The following is a 23,966-nucleotide window of genomic DNA, read 5'->3' as shown; positions in this document are numbered from 1 at the left end:
TTACATTACATACAAATCTACCCTGTTCAAAAAAGCACACAGAAAATGCACGGCTTTGTCGAACACAGCCCGACTGTGACTCGGATCGCCCACCCTTTCTCAACGAGCACCAACATTTGCACCGGCATCGATTCATTCCAACGCAAACATTTCGTGTTTACACGTCGGCTCGTTCCTATACTCTCAATACCATCGACCACAGAGGCTACGCGAGCCGTTCGAAAGCAAGCTTTCACGCGTTGAAGTCATCATCCTCCGCTTCGCCGTACGGTCCCTCATCCCTTACTTAGCGGCGAGACAAGCGACTACGGTCGCTGCCGAGGCAAAAACGTAAACCAAGGGCGAAAACGAAACGATCGTTTCCCCATAAACGACGCATCGTAAATTTCACGTGGTCTCGCGCGAACATACCAGGCCGATCATGGCCTCAGCCTTAAGGGGTTGCGCGACAGAGTGATGGACTGGAAAGCAAGGTAGCGTTTAGAAACTTTCTTTACAGGCGATTATACAGCTTCATCAAATGTTTCAAATTTATCGCTTGAAAGTATAGATACTGGACTAATACGACTGCTAAATTTCATTGAGGAATTTAAAGGTTGGATCGATCTAATGGTTCACTGTTTAATAAGGGTAACATAAGTTTCAGAGACGATTTTTAATACAATGCCAACCAATCGGGAAAGGCTTCCTTATTGATACCAAATGTATATAATAAACGCGTTTATATAAAAGCTAATTTCTAAAAAATATTCGAGATCACTTACACGTGAGCTCCTAGACTGTTTTGAAATTCCATCAAGATCAATTTCCACGTTCATAAGATATTTCATTTATATAAGATTTTCTCTAAAGGTACACGTACAGAATTTCCATCGCGGTTGTTTTATAATTACCATCTCAATAAGCTGTTAAACGTCACGGTGTGGCCCGTTTCAGGTAACCGACCCATGTTTCCAGCTCCTATGGTCAGCAGACCATACCGTTCTCAGGTTATATTGTTTCAATGAGATTTACAATCGAAATTGGCAGATCTCGATCGTCTTCGTAATGTTATTAATACCTCTAGAATATTTTTTAAAGAGCTGGAGATGTACCTAGTATTCGATAACCCATCACTCAAAAATAACTATCACAATAATAGCAAAAGGTGTACCTGGAATTGTTGATTGCATATAAGACTCTTTAGCACGAATTAAAGTCTGTATAAAAACAAAACATTTGTTTAAAACAATATTGTAAAGAATTGTTAGACAAATTTTTGTTCAAAGTGAATTACAGTAACCGAGATACATTTGACAATGCCACGAATTTTCCAAAAAGCTGCCTGATTTTTCAGCTGGCCACCCTATCGTAACCCTTCAAGCCGACGTTCAACTTTAGACCGCGTCCCGTTTAAAATCCCAGCCATGGAAAGACGCGGCCGGAAGTGAAATAGAGAAAAACGTCGAGCGAAAGTCGTAGACGTCGGAACGTATGGCGAAGGGACGCGGCTATTTTCTCCGTTCGTCTCTCGCGTCGCATCTTTATATCAGAGATGGGCAAAATTTTATTCGAGTAATAGGCGGCGAATAAAATCAAGCATTGCTATTTATTCGCGAGATTCGCTACGATATCGTAATCTCTATTTGACCAGTGACGAACAAAAAGTTGTCCTCTTCTTGAAATTTATATAACTAAATTGCGTTTATTTAAAATCATATTTACAGTTTTGAAATATTAGAATGTATTAATATTAAGGCATATGGGAGTTAGAAAAGTTCGTTTCAATATCAAATCAATGCTTTTATGGATATAAATGTGAATCTTTTTTCTAGTTAGTATACGAATTATATACAATTGTTTCATGCATTATCCAATCTAATTCTATATAAAATATTTTTCCATTTATTTGAAAAAAGTGTCTTTAGCACGTTCATCGCCGCGTCACCCACATGTGGGTATCAGGACTTTTTATTACGGAACTAAATAACATAATCTTGAAAGTGAAATATTAAAGACAATAAATCTGGTTCAGATTCATGAATTTCGATAAAGTTACAAAAATGAATACTACAAAAAATGTTGCATTATGTAGATTTCAATTGTCTCAAAACAAACTTTGATTCTTATAGAAACATTCGCAAATATCCATGTAGCGATCAACGTAACTAGTTATTTGTTTCTTCATGGTAGAGATAGTTACACATGAACGTCTAGGTTCAGTGTTAATATTCGAGATCTTTGTACAGATAAAAACTTCGCCCATTTTCCCCATCGCAATCCTCTTACCTCACGCTGTAGGACCTTCCCGGTTTGGAGGTCATTGCACTGCAGTAACGGGGGTGGTTCCAACGGGGTGGTCGGCACGGTGAAAATCGATTTCCCACAACGACGTCGAGGCTCCGGCGACCGCTCCAGGAAAAGTCTCTCGTTTACGTCCCCCTTCTATCGATGGCACCACTTCCCTAACCCCCTCGACACAGAACTACGCTTCTTGGCACGTGACTGCAACGTAAAAACTCGATTGCTACGTCGCGAAACGAGGCATCCTCTTCCAGAACGAAATCGATCGACCCCTCCTGGCGCCAGCCCGCCCACTAGACTTCTGCTCCTGTCGCCGTCAGGCGGTCCTTCGAGTATCGCAACCGTAAATTATTCAACTCGGAGGCCAGGATCGTATCAGGAAGTCCCGTTGATCGATAGCACTTGTTTTACGTCACAACCGTCTTCGGGGGTCTTTAACGATCTATAAAGTGGAATCGGGACAAATCATGGCCTTTCCACGATTGGCAGAATTTTAATACCTCTGGCTATGAATCCTCTGACTATCTTCAATAGTAGATTATTTCATCTGGGAGGTCAGAACTATATCAGAAAGTCCCGTTCGTTGGTAACACTTCCGTCACGTTCGATCGTCTTCGGATCTCCTTACCGATCTATGAAAGTAGAATAAAAACTTGATCTTTCCACGGTTAGTAGAATTTTTGTGCCTTTGGATGGCGATTCTTCGAGTATCGCGACCGTAGTTTATTCACCTGAGAGTCCAGAATCATATCAGGGTTTTGATCGAGGTTTAGATAATTCTTTGGAAGTCTTTGAAAGTCTTCAGAGGTTCTTATCGGTCTGTGGAATGGAATTAGGGCAATTCCTGTCCTTTTCACGGTTGGTGGAATTTTGCCATCTCTGGCTGAGGTTTTTCAAGCTATCGCGATCGTAGATTATTTCACTGGTAGACCAGATCGGCTTCGAGGTCCTTGTTGATCTATTATAAAGTGGAATTAGGGTGAATTATACCCTTTCCACGTTTGGTAGAATTTTGGTACGAATTTGGTTTCAGCGTTATTTAACTGTAGATTATTTAACTGGAAGGTCAGGATCGTATCGAGAAGTTCCGTTGGTCGAGTCTCGAGCTTCATTGGAGGTCTTCGCAGATCTCTACAGATATGTAGAGTGGAATTAGGGCAATTCCTACCCTTTCTACGGTTGATAGAATTTAATTTTGATTGGCGGCCCCTCGAGAATTACAACGTAGATTATTCGACTGGGAGAGTAGGAGCCACGAGGAAGTCGCGTCGATCGAGTTTCGGTGACTCTCGATTACGTCACGCGCGACTGAGGAAACGTTTAAGTATATTTAAGTGTAAACTTGTAGCAGACTGCTCATTGCGTTAAATTGGATTTCTATCCAGCGAGCAATCACCTGTTCAATTTCAGGTTCTGATCTTTTCTACAGTGCGTAGTTTTAATCTTTTTTTGGAATGTTAGTGATATCGAAGCGAAAGAATTTCAGCGCGAAACACTATCTTTACTCCAGTCACGATGGCACTAGACTTTATTTTAAATCGTTTTGCACTCGAATCACTGTTCAGGATCCATCGTTGTTACATTTGCTAATGGTGCTCACTCCGATAATGGACCAAGATACTCGTCGACCGAAACGTCGTCATTGCCAATGCTAACAAACAGATTAATCGTCTATAGCTCTTAACACATCGCCAACCGACCGTTTCATCGATTCTGCGCTTACAAACACGCGCGCTAAGTGTTTGCACCAACCGTTTGCGATTCGAAATCGAAGGTAATATCGACAGGTGCTAGATCAGAGTTCATTTTCAAAATAAATACATACGAGACGAAAATTGTACAGTTAGCAAAGTGTTAAGACCGACGTTTTTAATTTTTATTCGCGATGACGCACTCCGTGAAACTTCACCCGGATTCACCCAGGAAACGATCTATATAGATTATAAGACGTCGCGTCGACGTTAGAGGGATTCCCTCGTTGGAACGATTTTTGCGACTATTTAGCACTCGCGATCAGCCTGACGAAGCACTCTCGGGTCGCCGCGAGCGTAAACAGATTCATCGAAAGTCCAATGTCACGGCTCGCCACGCGGTCGTGCCGCTATCGCCTCTGTTTACGCAGTTATAATTCGGCGACAGAGTCGGGCAAAACACTCATCTAGATGATATTTTCAATAACCAATTCAAAAGAAACTGCTTCTTATTAGTTGCTGATTTTTGTTTGTACTGCTTTTATTCGCAAACGATTGACGAATAGAGGACGATAGCGTCTTTATTCGGCATCTGTTATTCGAATAAAACTTTGCCCGAGTCTGTTCAACGGTGGAGCGCACACTTTTGAATACGCCGCGCCGCCTGGAATCGTTGCGCTTCGGAACGGTTCCTCCTCGCTTGCTTCGCGACGATCTTCTGGAACGATCGTCTCGATCCAACGATTTTTCATTGGCTCGCGTTCGGCTATGAACTTTTGCTGACCCTCTAGTTTATTACGCTGTTAAAAAAGTTGTACACGGGCGATAAAATTGTTTTGACAATTTATGTAATTCTATCCTTGAAGTAAATTCATTTCGAAACGCCGATCTTCCGATAGTTATGGAAAAATTCCAAATGTCCCAGTAATGGGTTCATTTCTCGTAAGAAGGGACCATCTGTTACCGGCTAAACCATTGGTTTTCAGCATTTCTGAGAGGCTCTTTCTTAAAGGGATGAGAGAGTTGTGCTCCGATATTTATAGATGAAACATTTCTTTTGCGTTTATTCTAATCGAGAGCTGAATTCTGATAGTTTTGAGGATAAAGAATTATTTAAAAAGAAGAAAGATTGAATCTTTAATAAAAAATTGAACCCTGTGATACGAAATAAAATATAACGAATATTGGAGCAACAAATTTGTCTAATTCTCTTCGACTAAAATTTAGAAACAGTGGAGCTAGTGAACCATTAAAAACGATAAAAAAACTGTACTCCAGTTGGATAATAAATGAAGATAAACCCAAATATCCCATGCGTAGACGGTTCAGGATGTGCAGACCATACAAAGTTTATAACAGAGACAACAATTAAAATTATCCACATTAGTCAACACTGAAAATATTCTTCCTCTTCCCCTAGGAGTGGTGCCTCCCGGAAACCACTGGCCTAAACAGCCTCCAAAAATCGAATCAAGCGACCTGAATAAACCCATGCCCTAAATCAACAGCCTCGAGAGACCTCGGCAGAAGGAAGAAAAAAATACTCCAGAAACAGGTCGAAAGCGAACCGAGAACATTTCCTCGATCGTTCCAGGAGGGAATCTCCCCATCGCGATCTCTCGTGAAACACCGATCACCTTTACCTCGTCATATTCACAAACATCCTATCCGAACGGTTCTGCGACATGACGCCGTACGCGCGCCATCGCCGAGCGCGATAAAGCGTAGGAGAGCCCACCCTCTGGTTCGAGGGTCGGATGGAGGACGTGTCGCGACGTAGAGCGGTCCCAAGGAATTTTCAAACGGAGCAGAACCGACGAAAACAGCGACGACGCGAAGGGAACGAGGCGTCGCGACGGTGTCTGCGGCAGCTGCAACCACCGGAGACTGTCGGCCACGTTTTCTTCTATCGACCGTATCGCACTGCGGCGACGAATAGCACTGGCGGCTTTACCTCGTGGCGCGCAGGTTTCATACAGGCGCGCGCGCTCTCGCGTACACGCCCCCAGCCCTTTTGTATACACACGTAAAGTACACACAGGTGGCGGTTCGTGGAACGGAGTGCTCGATTGATGCGTTTCCAACGCAGTTTTCGCGGCTCTTTAACGACTGGGGTATCCCCCTTTTCCACGAGATCCGAGGGAAAACTTTTCCCGGGAAAGCTTGGGTTAGGGAGAAGCTATGTGAAAACGAGGAAGGGGAAGCCACGAGGCCTATGATGTTTTCAATTTTGGAGCTTTCGGAGTAATTAGTGGTTGTTGGTGGCGTTGGATTGTTGATGAGCTGGGACTGAGACCGTTCGAAGTTTTTAACCCTTTGCACTCGAAGCCATTTTATTGCAGAATGTGCTAAAAGAGTCTTGTTGTATTAAACAATGTAGCATAAAAGACATGTAATTTATTGTAATACTTTGATTTATTTATCCGTGCTACGTGAATGGAGACCACCAAGAAAGACCTAAGACAGATATTACATTTAAATATTTGTAAGTGGTCAATGCTATTTTTTATTTACCTGAGCTGCGAGCTTCCGCTACAATTATTATACGAATCTTATTTGAGTACATATTAAATATACTATATTAGCTACAAATATATTGAGTGTTATTATTTAAATAGAATTGTTTCAATAATTGCTATTTTAATATAATTTCTTAAATATTAATATTGAAGTACAGTTTTTTCACCATAATTAAACTTTATTTCCCACCTGCAGTGACTAAAATGTATATTAACACGTTGAACGCCACGTCACCCATACGTGGGTGACAAGGATTTTTACTAAAAAATGAAATACATTAATCCTGAAGGTGACGTGTTAAGGAAAATAAATGTGGGTAGTATCGATGAATTTTAAAGAGGGTGCAAAAATGAGTTCTACTCAAGGGCTAAAATTTTAGCCTCGTAGGAATTTCAACGTTTATTAGTTTGACAGTCAACGTGTTAAATAACATATTTTTGTCTTCAATAGATACTAGATAGTCGTCCACTTCGATGTGTCAATCGTCCACGTTGGGAAACAATGAGTCTAATTCATCTGTACCTATGTACAGATTCTATAATAGTGGGAGTCGTTAATACTTTCGTCTCGTGAAAAGGAGGTCGTGGGCGTAAAAAATTGCGGATGCGCTGGTATATGTATATTGACTGCTCTCTACCCCAGAAGCACGGGCCTGCATCTCTTCGTTGTTCGTAAACATTACTCGTCTGCTTCCGGTCGGATTAATGAGCCCTTAATTAATTTGACCGTATTAATATGGCGTATTTTCTACGGGGTTTAACGAAGGTATAATAACGTTTAGAAACGAGGAAGAGACGACGAGGCACTCCGTAATTGGCCTTTGATATAAATTTCTGGTCTTCTATCGACGCAAAATGCACGCGATGAAAACTATGCAGCGCACCTATGTCCGCGCGATCGTTGCAGCAGCAATTAGCAAGCTTGCAAAATATTCCCAAGCTGGCAGTTCGCCATGTTATCTGCACAATAAACTTTCAGATAATGCCAAGGCCTTCGAGTATCCGTAACATGCGATTTTATTAGACGTAATCTTAGGCACAAAGCGATTACCGATTGATGACAGTACGTTAAGGAGGTAAGTCTTACTGGTGATTAAATTCCAGAGTATTCATATAGCTGCAAATAATGTTTATAGATAAGGAAAATGACGAGTAAACTATAAATAGAAAAAAATTCGTCCTGTCATTCTCTGTAGAGTGACATTTTTTAGAAATTGTTTTAACGAAGCGTCCCTTAGAATTCTCAGGAAAAATCGTCCCACAGTTAAAGGGTTAATAGCGATTCTCAGCGGTTCATCCAGAATCGATTAAGCGGCGCTTAATCAAAACTGACGTAACATCGGTTGAAGCGTCTGACAAAACGAAACGAGCGAGCCCACAGTCAAGATTTATCGTTCATGCGAGGAGTCGAATTCTCGAGGGCCGGACACCGCTCGGTGCCTCTTAATTACCCAACGCGCGTAATGAACCGTTGTCCCCATTAGTAGTCGAGCAATTAGACTCCACCGAGTAACCGATTGATTTTCCCGCCAATTATTCCGCGCTTACGCGCCATTGTAATCCGTCGTCGCCGGTCTTTCTTAAATTACGCCACGCTAATTAACTCGACGGACGACAGCGATAGCGACATCATCCGTGGAAGCAGCTAAGGGGGCGTGTACGTACATCTGGGATCCGAAAAACAAGACAATGTCTATAAGTAACTCGTGTTCGACTATACGATTTAATTCACTGAATCAAATATTCGTAGATAAGTTTCAGATAAGTTTTAGAGATAAGGCTTTTACAGATTTGTTCAGGATATCTTGAAAGGTACAATTAAATTTACTGAATTAATGCGTAAAAGGAGTTTACATTTTGTGCATTAATTTAGTCATTTCCTTGTGAATGTTAATTTTATAAATTGAATTTTAACATTTGTGACTGATGAGCACTTTCAAACAAGGACTTTTATTTTAACGATACGGCTTCTCAGTGTATGAATTTTATTATAAATAAAAAAATATAACATGCCTGTCACATAATTCATTATAGTTGTTTAATTGTTTAATTGTAGTAGTGCGTAAATTCATTTAAAATACAAAAATCCTTTACGAACAGGTATTTCGCTACACCCACGATCGCTTAACTAACTAAACGCACATGTGCGTCGATTTCCCGTAGATAGTTAAATTTCTCCAATTGACGCCAGCGAAGCAATGTTTTAGAAACGAAATGAACAAAAATCAATTCTTGTTTACCCCCTGAACGAACGTCCGTAACGGAACAATCAACGCGTTTACGTCGTCGTGTCATCGAGATATGTATAACGTTAAGGAGCGATTCATCGCGAACGCGATATTAACACCACCGGCACCTATGATCCGCGCAGCTTATTGCTATTAGGTGATGAGAGCGGAGATACTAAACGAATACCACATTTATAACGTCCCATGACCACGAGCACTCGAGAATCTGGCCAGCGGCCACATAACTCGGTTTCCCGGTGTAAAAGCGAGCAAACCGAGGAACAAGAACAGGATCAATCTCGACGCGGAGGCCCCCTGTGCGTTCCAGAAGTATGCAGAACGCCGGGAGGAAAAAGTTCGCCACGCATTCGCGTGAGTTATAACCGTGATAAATTTTGGTTTTAGATACTCCGGATGTTGGAGAGCCGCGGGGCCTTCTCAGAGGCTAGGCATCCGTGCTTCTCTATTTCCCTCGAGCCCCTGGATCCCGCCAAGTGACCTGGAAACTATCCGCGGGAGGGCGAAACGATCCCGCGAAATATTGCCCGATCGTGAGTGGCGAAAAAGAAAGGCACGCTTCGTATTATGAATTGGAAATGCTGGCAGACGTCGAGACAGTCTGCGTAGGTTCCAACTAGGATTTCGCTCCAGTATCTGAATATTTTAGTAGTATTCGCGTACTACGAATAAATTCGTTCCTTTTTCTCCTTTTCGTTGCTGCAGGAGGGAAGCCATATTAGACGCGGGAAAATAATAGCTGTGTTCGACAATTTTTGTTGAAGGATAATTTGAAATATAATGAAACGATTCGTTTTTCAGTCACAACCATATTCGATTCGAGGTGCATGATTACACAAGAAAAATAAAATTCAAGCTGCACCGAAGGACGGTGTCAATAACTTGCTAATGCGTTTTGACTTGTTTATATTTCAGATTCCACTTGTTATACTTTTAGTGAAACTTTAAATAAAAGAGTAAAGCTAAGCAAAACGTAGGATATACCCATATATGGGTGACAGTGCTTTTTACTGAAGAAGTGAACAAATTAATTCTGAAATTTAAGTATGAACTATGTATTGAAATACATTCATGAATTTTGGTGAAGTTACAAAAATAAATACCACGATAAACGTTCGATCATGTAGTTTCCGATAGTCTAAATAATATTTAATCCTAGCAGAAATTTTCAAGAATATTTGTCTGGCAGTCAACGCGTTAAATCTGAGAGTTCGGGAGGCTCCGTATAAATCCCTCGATGAGGGCTAAATTATTTCACGAAAACAAGACAATGTTTGTAAATAAACTTTGCTCGACTATGGAACTCTATTTATGGAATCAGATATTTGTAGACGAGTTTGAATGTATGCAAACGAAAGGGCGATATTTTTAAAAATAATTCTTCTAATTCTGAAAGAGTTGGGAAGACATGGATGGGGAAAATGTACGACCAACGCGGGAAGGGTAATTTCTTCCTAGTCACCCCGTATAAATCCCCGGCGAGGACTAAATTATTTCACGATTCTCCCGTCAGCTTCGTTCCGGAAAGGCGGAACGAGCGTATTCGACAGCTTAAAGCCGCGTCTCTGCGACAGGCGCTGTAAATTACTGACTATCCGATCGTGTGGGTAATTCGAGCGACGTAACGGCGGCATAATTTAAACGTGGCCCGTAAATTCGTGGATGTCGGCTCGGTGTTTGGCCGAGGGATCAAAAACCGCGGTGTGATGTCTCGATGCGTCCCATAAGCCAGTGGCGTTACATAGCATAAGCTAGGGTTGGCGTCACTCACGGTGGTAATTCGTCGTCTCATCTCTCGTGGGTCCCGTTTCATAGTAAACCATACGCAATACTAATACCACTTTATTTACCGGGAGCTTATTTATAGGCTTTTTAATTGCAGTATTTAGCTATTCGAATTTATTTACTGTGTTGATGATTGTTTACTTACAATGTTCAGTGTTTGGAAACAGTTGGCTTTCAAATCTTTCAATGTACCAAGTAACAGTATGGAGGAATTATTGTCAGCCTAGATTGGCATATATTGGGTTATCCAGAAAGTTCGTGCCAATTTTTAAGAAACATTCAAAGACACGTTTGAATTTCGATATATATTTATTGAATTATATATGTACCATTTTGTTCCACAATTTTTCTATCTTTTAAGGGATGTCCACATGTTATTAGTTTTCAACCATAACGATATATTCAGACCTGTAACTCCTACTAAAAATCGGCATGGATTTTCCAGATAACCCAATACTACTGTAGACAATTCTTTTTTGAATTAAAGACTGTTTCTAAACAGTCCGGTAGATAAAGTGATACTTTATGGCGACAGTAATGAAATAAACATTAAAATTGGACTTTTAATTCTTTGCACTCCACTGGTGCTGTAGTAGTGAATTATTATATATTAGATTGTTGTACACAAATTTTATAGAGAGCATATTCGCGACATCCCCGTGAAAACCCCTGCGACCGTCACGGCGACGCTACTGCCATAAGTGAGATTCCATAGCGACGCGTGGCGTCTCTGTCGACCAGTGGGAATCCACGCTAATGACATGGCCAACTCAATCTCGCGACCTCAATCCTGTAGAAACACTTTGGAATGTTGTGAAGGAACGAGTCAAGCGGAACAGACCATCCAAGATAAATAAATTATAGGAAATTATTGGAAACCCATGGAACACGATCCCATCGATCGTTCTATTCGATGTATCGATTCCGTGCGACGTAGATATACAATAGTCACGAAGCAGAAAGGTAGTTCTACAAAATATTATTTAGTTCATTTAAATTAATTTTAATTCAGCCAATTTAAATGTCTAAAAGTCTTTTCAAAGTATCTAACCATGATATTCTGTCTATTAGATAGTAGAATTTTCACCCTTTAATTTGAATTTTGTTGGAATCGAATCGGTCAGTTTTACACCGAGCTACGACACTTTAAAGTTGCATTCATTTTTATAAATAAACAATCGTTTAAGATAATGTAACGATGACAATAACGAGGTGTTAGGTAGTAGAAATTGTGCCCTTCAATTTGCATTTTGGTAGAATCAAATCGGACGATTCCTTGCTGAGTTATGTCACCTCAAAGTTTCCTATTTTATAGACAATTATAAATGACTGGCAGACACGTGACTTTCGCGTCCTTGCAAAGCCAATCCAATTCCGAGAAATACTAGTAAACATTGTAGTATTTCCTGGAAGGAACAACCCCCCAAAGTTCCGAGAAATAATAGTAAACATTGTAGTATTATATTTATGAATGGAAAACCCCTCAATGTTCATTAGGAGAGATACAAGTGTATATATTTTTCCTTTCGAACGATTTTGATGAAACTTGGTATACAAGGGTTTTTGGGGTCAGTGATTCCAAATCTGAACTAAAAATTTACAAATTCAAAATGGCGGATCCAATATGGCGGACCAAATTGTGGAAAAGTGATTCGATTTGGATGAAACTTGGTATAGAAGGGTTTTTGGGGTCAGTGATTCCAAATCGGAACTCACAGTTTTGAAATTCAAAATGGCGGAACTAATATGGCATTACAAAATGCAGGACAAAAGAATATTTTAAACAGAAGTTGTTCAGTTTTCGATCGAGTATACATTGCAACAAAAATCACAATTTTAAAGTTGTCAAGGTCGTTAATTGTCAAAGTCACTTTCATTTTTTTAAATAGCACTGTGTATTTTCGATTTAACAGTATTGTATCTTGTATTAAGGCGAATTCAAGAACAAAGACAAAGACATGAAAATTTCACCAAAAAGTGAACATTCCGAAAAGATTGATATGTTGCTATCACATAACGAATGTAAAAAAATCTATACTAAAATATCATATTCTTATATTTTTATTTTACAGACTCACAATCAGATGGTTCTCCATTCTTTAACATATTTTATCCATAGAATTAATTGTCACGAGTATTGTAAAATAAATATTGTTCCACGGAGTCAGCTAGTACGAGTTTGTCGAGTGGCAGAAATGTGGTAATTGAGTCGTAGTCCATAAATTCGTGGGTATCAGCGCCAATGTTCGGTCGAGGGATCAAAAACCGCGCGGCGTTGGCGTGGCGTCTCGATGCGTGCCATAAGCGGGATTCCGTGGCGGCGCGTGGCGTCCGCGTCGTCCAGCGGGAATTCACGGAGACGGACACAAAGAAAGTCGCGCGGAATGCCGGGAGTTCCAGACGCGTAAATCGCTCAGCGCCTCTCCTGCGCATAGGTGCGCACCGCGCGGATAAATATAGACCGCGTCCAGAAATATGTCTTTCGTGCAGCACTTAAAATCGTCGCTTCCGCCGTGGCCGTCGGGGGACTTCGTTACCTTTAGGGCCACTTTCGCCACTCTGCCCCTCTTCTTTTACGCTCGACAGCACGAGCACGCTCCACGAGTGTCTACAGAAGCTCCCGCTACGTCGAGAAAATCTACTTCAACTAAAGACGACGGTATAGTTACGTTTACTCGTGGAAAACCATCGATAGCGCCACCAGAGCGTTTTTCACCATCGAAAACTATCGATAGTGTTTTCAATTTTGAATACAGGGGTGGTCAAGCAAGCGTGACAAGCCATAACTCTGTTATCAGTACAAAACCTAAGTCCCTATCTCAATCTCAAGTTTGAGAAGCACTGGATGATGGAGATTCGTTTGTAAACAGCGAAGAAGTAGGAACGATTTAAGGGTGAACGTGCTCCGAAGGCCAATGACATACGGCGAGACTGTTTCTTTCAGCGGATTTAGTCTTGGTTCGTTGGTTTTCTTTATTTGTGTTCTCAAAGGTTATAATTACACATACTGGTCTTCTTTTACTCCCGAGATTAATTTGAAAATACGTAGTTTGTATTATTCGTTCGATAAATGATTTTGACTCGTTTTTCATAAGGAATTTTATCATTCTAAGCTTTTTTACACGTTTTGATATTTATTCTTGTTTTGATATTGGTTTATTAGACTTCGTATGTATATTTATGTTTTGTAACATGGAAGATTTTTTGAAGAATAAATAAAATTCTCTTTTGCTATATTGTATATTTTTATATTATATTATATTTTCAGCACATACTCAAATTTTCAAACAATGGTGCACATTGAGAGGTGAATATTTATAATGAAAAAAGTACATTGCACACGTTTCCTTAGATTTAGAAAAATAAATTCTTGGTTTAAATCTTGGAACTTCCTTCTCGCCAAACCCTGTTCCACGAGTTTTGGATTATATAATGGCAAGTTGTGTTTCACTAATATATTTGAGGAGCCACTGTCAGGTGTAATGCAATAAAGGCTACGTTAGTATCATTAGTGTTACGAAACAGCAACTTCTACTCCTTCTTACACTCTCTTAATCCTATATCAATTGATCAGAATTAATGCGACTAAATGTTTAAAGATTCAAACTAGCTGCTACTAAATAATAATTTTCCTATGGGTCGAAACATAGAAATTTAGAATTATTTGCGATACTCTGGAAAATTCAACAAACGTTATACGAACAAAAGGTGTTAGTAAATGGGAGCTGACATGCCTCCCTCCAAAAATCCGTGAGGGACTAAAAGACTGAACAGTCTTGGACTTGGAGACCTTTTTGAAAAGAATTCCAGTATTTGTCCAGGGTATACAACTTTGGCGAAACCATGCTGGCGTCCTAACCGCAGACACGATCGTCTACGGGAACCTAAAGGCGTGTACGTGTCTCCGTCGCGTCGGTTCGCCGAAGCAACAGTTCGCAAGTTCGCTGAAAGTTCAGAACGACCTGCGCAAATTGCATTACGTCGCACTGATCGAGTTTCGTTGACCACCTCGAGTAGGTTTCACCGTGAAATTGCTCGTTACGAACTTTTTCCCCTAACGAAAGTTCGTCTGGTTAAGGAAAGACGTACAAATCGATCCTATGGATCGTCATCGGACGATTCACCCAGTCTACAAATAAATTTGATTTAAATAAATGTATGATTTTGGGATTAGGGGATCAGATCGTCTCATAACTTTGAAAATTCGAAATTTAAAGATTGCCAGCATCGACTCCCACGAATATAAAGTTATCAGTATTTTCTCTAACGAGTCAACGGTTGCCGGAACTCTCGCACGCATGCATATAGCGTGTGCAGCAGTCTAAGCGAGAGTTAAGAGGCTCACCTATCTCTGCTCGAAGAAACGTGTAAACGTTGGGGGTGTAGAAATTGCACGACAACCTAGTCACCGTGACATTTGCCGCCGTCGCGGATGCAAATGTTACTTTATCCTGTTAGTTACGTTCGTGTATAATTTTTATTCCGTTAGCGTGATCGTTGAAGGTAAAACGAATACTGATTTATTTACGATAAGCCGGTTTCCATGCTGCGGGTTTTTAAATGCATATAATAATAATAAATTTTCTTGATCACTCGAGGAATTCAATAATAAGTAAATTTCAAAAAAGAAACATGTTAAGTTGTGTCTAGAAATAATTGTACAAAATGGAAGATAATGTAAAAATATAATTTATACGACATAAAGTGCAAATACCAAATATTTTTTTTAAATTAATTATTTGCGTTTTAATCGCAACAGTAGGCCTGAAGGAGCTCTAATTTATTTTATCTGGAGTTCAGAGAAAAGAAAACAATTTCTTTAACCAAATGTTCCAATACAGGCTCGTATCAAATTTTCTCGCGTGCTGTTGATACTCCGATTACAGTCTACTCTCAAAATTGAATTCCATGATTCGATCCTTATTCCATACTTCTATTGTCTAACGATCGATCTAAAGGGAGCGTCCCTCGTTTCCACATCGAATCATAGCGATTTTATTACGTTAAGGGCGCGGTAGGTCTCATATAGGTCAAATCCAATCAACTTTGGCATTACCAATATAAAATTGACTGCCTTCGAGTTTCATAAGAAACGCCAAACCCTCTGAAGCATTTCGCACGATTCGAATCGGAGAAGAAAAAATTGACGAAACATGCCACGATCGATACCCTACTTTCAGCTGATGGATATTATGCGAACCAATGCGGCAACGAGCGACTTTTTGCCGAGATAATGAGCACGGGTAACAACGCTAGTTTCGCGAGACTGACGTGAAATTGACTATCTCCGAGCCAGCCAGTCAGGGTGGAAACTCCAAACTGTTTTATACAGTTGAAATCGTACTCCTTATCAGTCCGTTTAATGGCGAGCCCACGTTCCGTCTGTAGTTATGGTGCATAAACACGCTTGCGCGTAATTAATTCTAGGCAAATGTTAATTAGAATCTCTTGTGCATGGAAGGTGTAGATACTGAAGAGCTGGAGAGAACGACCCTGAGTGGAAGTTAGGTTTAGCGATCAGAATCCTCGAGGAAGGTTATTTTGTTATTGGTCGGGATTATTGTATCGCACAAATTAAAGAGGAATTTCTTTTGCACTTTAATCATCCCTCAGAGGTGGTCTTCGTTATTTCTCCCTGTATTGGGAGCTATTGACGTATAATTAAATTAAGGATTTAAGAATTGCAGATTCTTTGGTCCTTTTGACAGTGTACGGTTTGTTTATTTACAATCTATAGAACGACACTAATAGAACCATTAACATACAGGATTTAACGAATGTCTTCTCTTTTATAGTTTAAACAGTTTAGGTTTATTTAGTTTCTAAATAACAATAAATCAATTCGATTTCAAATAAATATTGTATTATCAATACATACAAGTGTAAAGTTTACTCATGTGCATATTTACAATGAAACATTTATTTAAAAATATCAGATCATTTAATTCAGACAGATTTCGTTAATAGACATAGAAGGTATGAATATTTATGAGATTGGTTGCATATTAACTGTCATCGGTTATTATTAGTAATTTCACCTTCGTCGATATCTTTCAATCATTTTCCGCGCTTGTAACGCTTCCTTCCACTAGTCTTTCAACGCCTCTGTTCCTAATCTCGCATCCTACACGATCGATTAACTGTCCGTCGTGGTTGCTGTTAATCCCCGACACCGAACGGCAATTAAACGAGACTTTTGGATCCACGTATCGAAGGTTAATTGAAAATGACCCAGCCTCGCGTGTAGGCTGTCTTGATTGTAATCCACGGGATTTACAGTACAACTACGACTGACCGTACGTTCATCCGCTTCCGAGAACGGCCAACCAATTCCAACAATGAGCAAACTTCCATTAATCATTTGGGATTAGAGACTCCCCCACGCCATTCGTGCGGGTGCGCACAGTGGTCCAAAACACGACCATCTGCCGTGATAAATATTATTTCATTTGGGCAGTGGCCGCCACGGATCTCTTCAACGTTCGCAAATGTCAGCGTTTCCTGGGAAACATCCATGAAATAGTAAATATTCCACGAATGGAATTAGAAGAGTGTGCGTTATCTTGAATGATTCCGCTTTCTTTGATGACGCCTGGAGAAATGATTCTAATTATGAGCAATTGGCTTTTTTTTTTAAGTTGTTTATTAGAGCCACTTAGTTTTACTCGAATTATTCTCAATAAACAAGGACTTAAAGATTGATAATTTAAATATAATGGTCCAAAATTGAACACTTCTAAGCTAGGTAATATTAAATGCATTATATATAAATAAGATTGATTTATCATGAAAGATAAATAAAGAATAAGGTACTACAGAAACCTGACCGATCGGTTGACTTTGCGTTGCGCGCACAGTTTGGCAGCTTTACGAAGAAGCAAAGTTTAAAATTGTAAACGAAGTGTATTCACCATCGAGCAAAGTACCGCGCCATTTATTCGAACGTATTAAACTGCGGCGCGAACATGAAACGCATATTAACGGCGGAATGAAATCCCTCGATTTCGATAACCGCGATCACAGTATCGAGACATTTAATTCGCCCTAGGCGCCTAAGTGTTTAGCGCCCATGTACACCAAACACGATCGTGTTTCAAGATTTTTTCGAACCGCGTCGCGATACATGTACCGTCTGGAATACGAGTTATTGTCCTCTAACGCTGCAAAATACTTTCAACGACAGCCGGCCATCGAGATAAAACAGCTCGTATTACCATAGACTGGATTCTAATTCTATCTGTAACATCGTTACGACATTAACGCTTGTCTTGATGCCGCTGACGCAATTGCCGTGCAAATAGATGGCTCGTTAGAGCTGAGAAAACGCGAATGAGAAAAGGTCTTCCTCGCGAGCGTTGGATCTCGATGGATCCGTCTGAAAAGGTCGCGTAGCTCGTCGATCCGCGCGAAGATTAGAACCACCTCAAGATCGGATCACTGGGTTCTCCCAGGATCATAATATCGCGTTCCTTTTAATACACTCGATAGAATATACGACTCGATCAACTCGGCGCAGAGATGGATGGAATTTTACTGGAATAATAAACGTCAGATGCCACGTTTGTTCTACTTGACAGTTATCAAGAGACACTTTCATTCGTTCAACTTTGATTTTATAGATCAGAGTGGAATTTCATTTGGTCGACGATTTGAGGTTAAAATATTTTCAAGGAAACGTACAGTTTAAATAACAGTCTGTTAGTCTTCCCTCTTTTTTATCGAGCACTGAGAATTTAGGAACCTCTGTAGACACCCAGACGTACTCAAAATATTGTATCAAGCTTCCACAGATGTTGCTTCTGTTATTTGTTTATGGAGGTGAAAAATGTAACCAGATGGCAAGCGTGGGAAATTTGTTTTCATCCACTGCAGCATCTTTTCCGAATTATTCGGTTTCAATTTGAGAGGAAAGTGGTGAGAAAAATAAAAATGTTTGCATTGGTTATCTTCGTACATACATACGGTATTATAATTCTATTCTTAACTTCAACTATTGAGTGATCAGTTTACTGATCTTCGTGACACTCGCATGCGTTCTTATTTATATGATTTTATTCGTGCTCCTTTATTCTTATATTTTTTTATTGATAGGATACATTTCTATTTGTAGTTGTTTATAATTTCAATCAGAGCCTTTTCCAAAGGCTGACATTATATTAGGGGGACCGAAAAGTAATCAAAATTTTTTAGAAAGTGTTAGAAAATGATGGAAATTATTTTTTTGATTAGTATTTATAGATTTCTTTATCAAATAAGTGTTGATCAAATTTTGATCGCTTTTCGGTCACCCGAACATTAACCAACGAACGAAGCTCTCGCGTCGATGCAATATCATTTTTAGTGGAATTCAATCGTTTAACGATAGAATACTCCGTAATTCGATACATCATGCCGAATGGAATGCTCGGTTCATTCTCGAGGCAAACCAGGCGGGTACATCTAATATTGCTTTGAAATTTATCAGCAAGCCGAAATGTAGGTCAACCAGCGAGAACATTCGCGAGTGGTGTTCCGAAGCTCGGCGGATTTTTCTGGGATCTCCAACCGGATCGCAGCTGTGACTTTCCCCGATTGACCTCGCAACACTATTCGCGAGACACCTCGTCATCGTAAAAAGCGAGTGTATCGATTAAAGTATCGGGGATTTACGACCTCACGTCCTAACCATCGCGGCAGTAACGGATATTCAGCGCCCCTAGGCATCTCTCAGGTGACCCAAACTAATAAATTTGAAAAATTGCAAGCACAAATTAAATTCTAACGACGCAAATTTTCAATTTTTACATTGCTACCTTTTATTCCGATCATTTTTATATCAAATAACAGCTTTTCTTTTATTTCGAATTTAATGTCGCCACCTGTATTATTTCTGTTCTGTTATACTTTTTGGTACATATTAATTTCCTTTAGAAAATTAAGGGTTGAATAAACATTAAATATTCCTAAGTTATAGGTAAATTTACTTCGCTGTGCCAGCGCAGACTGTGATTCATTTAAAAAATTAATGCAAGAGAATTAGATGGAACCTACACAGAGTGGACCAAGTAAATGTAACAAGCTATCATTTTTCGTTATAGGTATCTATTAGGATGCAGACGAATTCGAACAAGATCGAGTTTCGACGAAGTCGTTTCGAGGTTTACCTTTTCCTGAAACGCGATTTCCGACAATTTTGTGCGCAAACTTTTCCTCGATCCCGAGCGAGCACGTAGTGGAAGGAAAAACGGTGAACGGATTGGAAATAAAGTGGCAGTCACGGTCGCGATCCTTAGATCCAGAGGGGAAAGATGAGGACGCGGCACGGAAAGACCATGACTTTGGAGTAAAAAGACACTGTGCTGCGGTAAAATGAAGAAAAGTTTTTTTTAGTAATTATCAGTTAACCGTGTTTCAGCCAAGGATTGAACGCGCAATGTTTCCGAGCACTCGTTGAAGTTCGGAGTCGTTTGATTCGAGAAGCAGCAAAATATAAATCCGATCCAACACAGATTTAAGCAATAGTGTCGTTTATTTTTTGTTTCAGATTAGAAAACGGGGCTTAATTAACGCGAATTGTTTTTAAGGTTATCGTGTTGAATGAGATTAAAAGAGAAAATTAAGAAAATGCAGCGTGTCCGCTAGAAATAGTTGCGACGCCTAATGGGTTAGCCTTAATTACTCGTGGTGTGGAATTGCTACTGTTTTGTGCACATCTGTTGCTCGTTAATTTTTAAACCTAATTGAAGTAATGTATACGTTTAGCATAGCCGAGATAAAATGTAAGCGTTACTTCAGGAGTGAATTCAGAGCACATAGACGAATACATAATAGATGGAACTTTCGAAGTGAAGTTTGTTTTACTTCAGCTTGTTGCCTCGTAACAGACACTTTATGTCATATCACTTATCGGTAAGAATAGCGTTCCAAGTAATTATTTTCGATGTATCTTCAATCTCTTCGTGGTCAATTATCGACGCAATTAATTATTTTTAATGCTACACTTTCTACTTAACACCATTATTAAGTGCAAGAGAACAGATATATACCGGGTTGTCCCAAAAGTTTCTTTCGTAACTTGCGCTCAGTTGTTTTGTGTGGCAGTGTTTACATAAATAGACAACCCAATTTTTTAGATGCTAATAATATAACATTGGACATAAAATATTGTGTATTACTTATTAATAGACTGCGGATCTTCGTGCAAAATAAAATCTTCCTAAATAGGAATTTGTTTTATTCTGCAAATATTATAACATGAACTTTACTTTCAATCTTTTTTATATTCTTGCATATCGTTTGCATTTTGTAGGTTCTTGCACATTCAAATTTCTTATAAATGCATCAAGATCTGCAGTCTACTTATTAATGGAATGGAAGAAACTTTTCGGACAACCTAATAAATATAAACCGAAATGTAACTTGGGAATAACGTTACGTAGCATCTTAACTTCTTTTCTTTTTTACATTAACTACATCCCAACAGTTACGCCCACATTTCACAGCATCCCAGACATATTAAATAAATTTCGCATGCCTTGAGAAACCAAGCATCGCCTCGGTGTTTCGTCCAGTAGGCTCAACGAATTATTATAACAGTGTAATGACAGTGTTACGCAAGCATTCATCGTTACATAAGGTCCGCCCTGAGGCGCTTCAGGCGCGGCACGTGCGGCATAGGTCGCAGAAGAGGGTTACGGGAAAGGTTGCCAGGGATAGGGGACAGGGTGGGTCGGCTCGTTGGATAAGATCGTGAGAGAAAAGAGCTGATGTGTACGAGAAAAGTTGCCGGAACAAAAGGGGAGAATGCACTGGTACGTGACCAGCTTTCCAGAGCGATCCGAACGCCCAAGGAACCTGACTCGTAAGTACAGGCGGTATCTCAATGGAGTTACCGCGATTGCCTGAGTATGTGCTCTTATATCGGATGTAAATGTATTTTTCATGGTTTCGAGCACTTCCTCGCTCGATGTTTATTGGTACATTCGAACGAATTGTCGGCCGATGTGTATGAAATTTGGTACGAATTCGTTCGTATATTTTCATTTTGCTATTTCTGTTCCATATTTTTCAGTCGAACATTTGAAACCTAATAACCAACAATTTTCTTAAAATAGATATGTAGATATCTTCGATCTAAAATTTCGATTAAAAAATTAGAAAATAGTGGGTCGCACAAATTTCTGAAATTCACGAAAAAATTTGGAATTTTCAGAAGAAGTATGAAACTTAAGATTTCTTCGTTATCCCAAAAATTAGAAAATACTGAGTGTTGGAAACAAAATTTCTGAATTTCACGAAAAAATGTTAAATTTTCAGAAGTACGAAACTAAGAACTTGTTTGTTTGAAAATATTCCTGATTCAGTGATTAAATACTTTTGGAGATCCTACTCCGACTGTCAGAAGGGAAAAATAATTAATCTTTATTTTTCTTATTAGTACTAATTGCAGTAATTATATTTAGGTATGTCTGTAAGTGATGCGCGAATTTTCATTCGTTGTTGGAGTAGTTGAGATTTTATTTACATCGGAAAATCTACTCGTTAAGGTCCCATTCCCAACGAGATCCAGTGAACTTAATGAGCGGACAAGCGGAAACAACTGTGCTAGTATCAATTCTAGCCTGTCGCGTACTTCTCGAAGAAGTTTCTAGTACATCGACCGTATTCTCAAAACGATACAAACTGTACAATTTTCTTTCAAATTCCAATGCAAATGAACGCCAATTTTCGACAGGTTTTAAATTACTCGTGATGTCCAATTAAATTTTAACAAGATAGTTGGACCACACTGAGCAGCTTAATTTTAGCTTTTTTATTAACTATCGAGTTTTCGATCTTACTTTCGAATCCTCCTGGTGAAACGTTCATTTTGAAGTTATAACCGCAGTATGGATTTTTAATTGCATATAGCAATTGTCTAAGAACATAAAAATTATTAAAATAAAATTGTTACAAGATGAGTTTCTTGTGTCATTATAAAAAAATAACGAGAGTTATTTATACATTATTATATTTTATTTTAATAAGTATTCTGTTGTAAATTAATATTTATGTTCCGAAAAGAATTCGAAAATTAGTTTAAAACGTCGACATACAGTACGGTAAATAGTTACTATATATAATATACACAACCAATCTAATAAATCAAATTTTAAAATTATGTATAAATTTAAGGAATTATAAAAATCGTTTTAAATTCTATTAAGTGTAAAAATTCTTTCAAAATTCTATTAAGTACTAAGAGTCCGATTAAATCGTATAATTTGAATAATACATGAAATTCTATAATAAATACGTCACGAAGAAGATAATGAGATTTATATAGAATCCACGAAACCGTAAGAAAAATTATTTCTCTTCGAGGAGATTCATATTCCTGGAAAATTTTTTCAGACGTAGTGTCAGATACGGACGAGGTTAATATTTATGTAGTTGGCAGTTCGATCGTAAAACGCGGTGGGCAGAAAAAGAAGAGAAAGAAGCTTTTTCCCTATTTTTCCCCGTGAAATCCGCGAAGCGCTCGGAGAAAGTAGCTGCATCTGGTAGGAACGATTAACAACGCTACATTTCGCTGAAAGTTCCCGCGGACGACGGAACCAAGTTTCTGTAATTATCTTTGGACGCTCTGTGACCAATTTATGAGCAGAGCATCTGCAACACGGTTTCTCTGTTGGTTGGAATCTTAACGCGCGGAATCGCAGCTCGGGCTACAAACGATTCCATTTAACAAGAGCGCAGTTGGCAAGGAACTCAGCCGAGTCATGGCGAAACGAAATACGGTAGACACTCGTGTAACACAGAATCGGATAACGCTGATTCTTAACGATGGAAAAATTGAGGTAACTTCGCATTAACGTGTAAATTGTTCTGCGATATGGCCACGTGAGTTTTTATTCAATGATTCTGTAGTATTACGTCAGTTCAGTGACTTCTGGAAAGAATTAATCAGACCGTTGCCTTTTCTTCTACTGCAAAGCTTCTTAAACCTTTTTCATTCACAACCATATTTTTCATTGTGATTTTGTTCGCAACCCAGAAAATATAAAATAGAGATATGTAAATATTTTGTGACGATTTATTGATTAGGTAGCAATATATATATATAAATATGAAAAAGTATAGTTTTAGAATTTTTATAAAAACGTGCAAATATATGAAATTAAAAATTGCACAAAAAGTATAGTTTTAGAATTCGTATAAAAACGTGCAAAAATATGAAATTAAAAATTGCACAAAAAGTTGTAAAATTGTATTTATTATAGTTACAAAAATTGTGTACGCTATTTGTCATCGAAACTGCATTTTTGCAATAACATAAAGAAAAGAGAATATTAAATATTTAACACTAAAATCTCGCGACCCATAATTTAAGAAGCCCAGTTCTACCGCATAATTTATTTTCTTAATCTAAAAAAATAATGTAAAGGAATGAAATGTGGTTGTTAATAAAACAATGGTGCGTA

General features: G+C 39.0%; 1 protein-coding gene across 5 annotated transcripts in view; it reads right to left on the bottom strand.

Annotated features, from left to right (window-relative positions):
• LOC128885784 (uncharacterized) overlaps positions 1-23,966 on the bottom strand; it is an 80,171-nt gene that overhangs the window by 43,086 nt on the left and 13,119 nt on the right. The window contains exons 1-3 of one of the 5 annotated variants that reach the window (XM_054140079.1): positions 5,618-5,907; positions 2,784-4,214; positions 2,269-2,725 (exon numbers count right to left, since the gene is read on the bottom strand). The exons of 1 other annotated variant lie outside the window; for it this stretch is intronic. In XM_054140079.1, coding sequence (XP_053996054.1) covers positions 2,269-2,303 — 35 coding nt within the window. In that variant the 5' untranslated portion in view covers positions 2,304-2,725; positions 2,784-4,214; positions 5,618-5,907. Of the gene's footprint in view, positions 1-2,268; positions 4,215-5,617; positions 5,908-23,966 lie in introns of those variants that run through there. 3 more of the 5 variants (XM_054140078.1, XM_054140076.1, XM_054140077.1) reach the window with 3 other exon arrangements.

The sequence above is a fragment of the Hylaeus anthracinus genome, unplaced genomic scaffold, assembly GCF_026225885.1.
Source record: "Hylaeus anthracinus isolate JK02 unplaced genomic scaffold, UHH_iyHylAnth1.0_haploid 11981, whole genome shotgun sequence".
NCBI classification, from domain to species: Eukaryota; Metazoa; Arthropoda; class Insecta; order Hymenoptera; family Colletidae; genus Hylaeus; species Hylaeus anthracinus.
The sequence above is the reverse complement of the archived record's forward strand: the minus strand, read 5'-3'. Positions and strand labels throughout refer to the sequence as shown.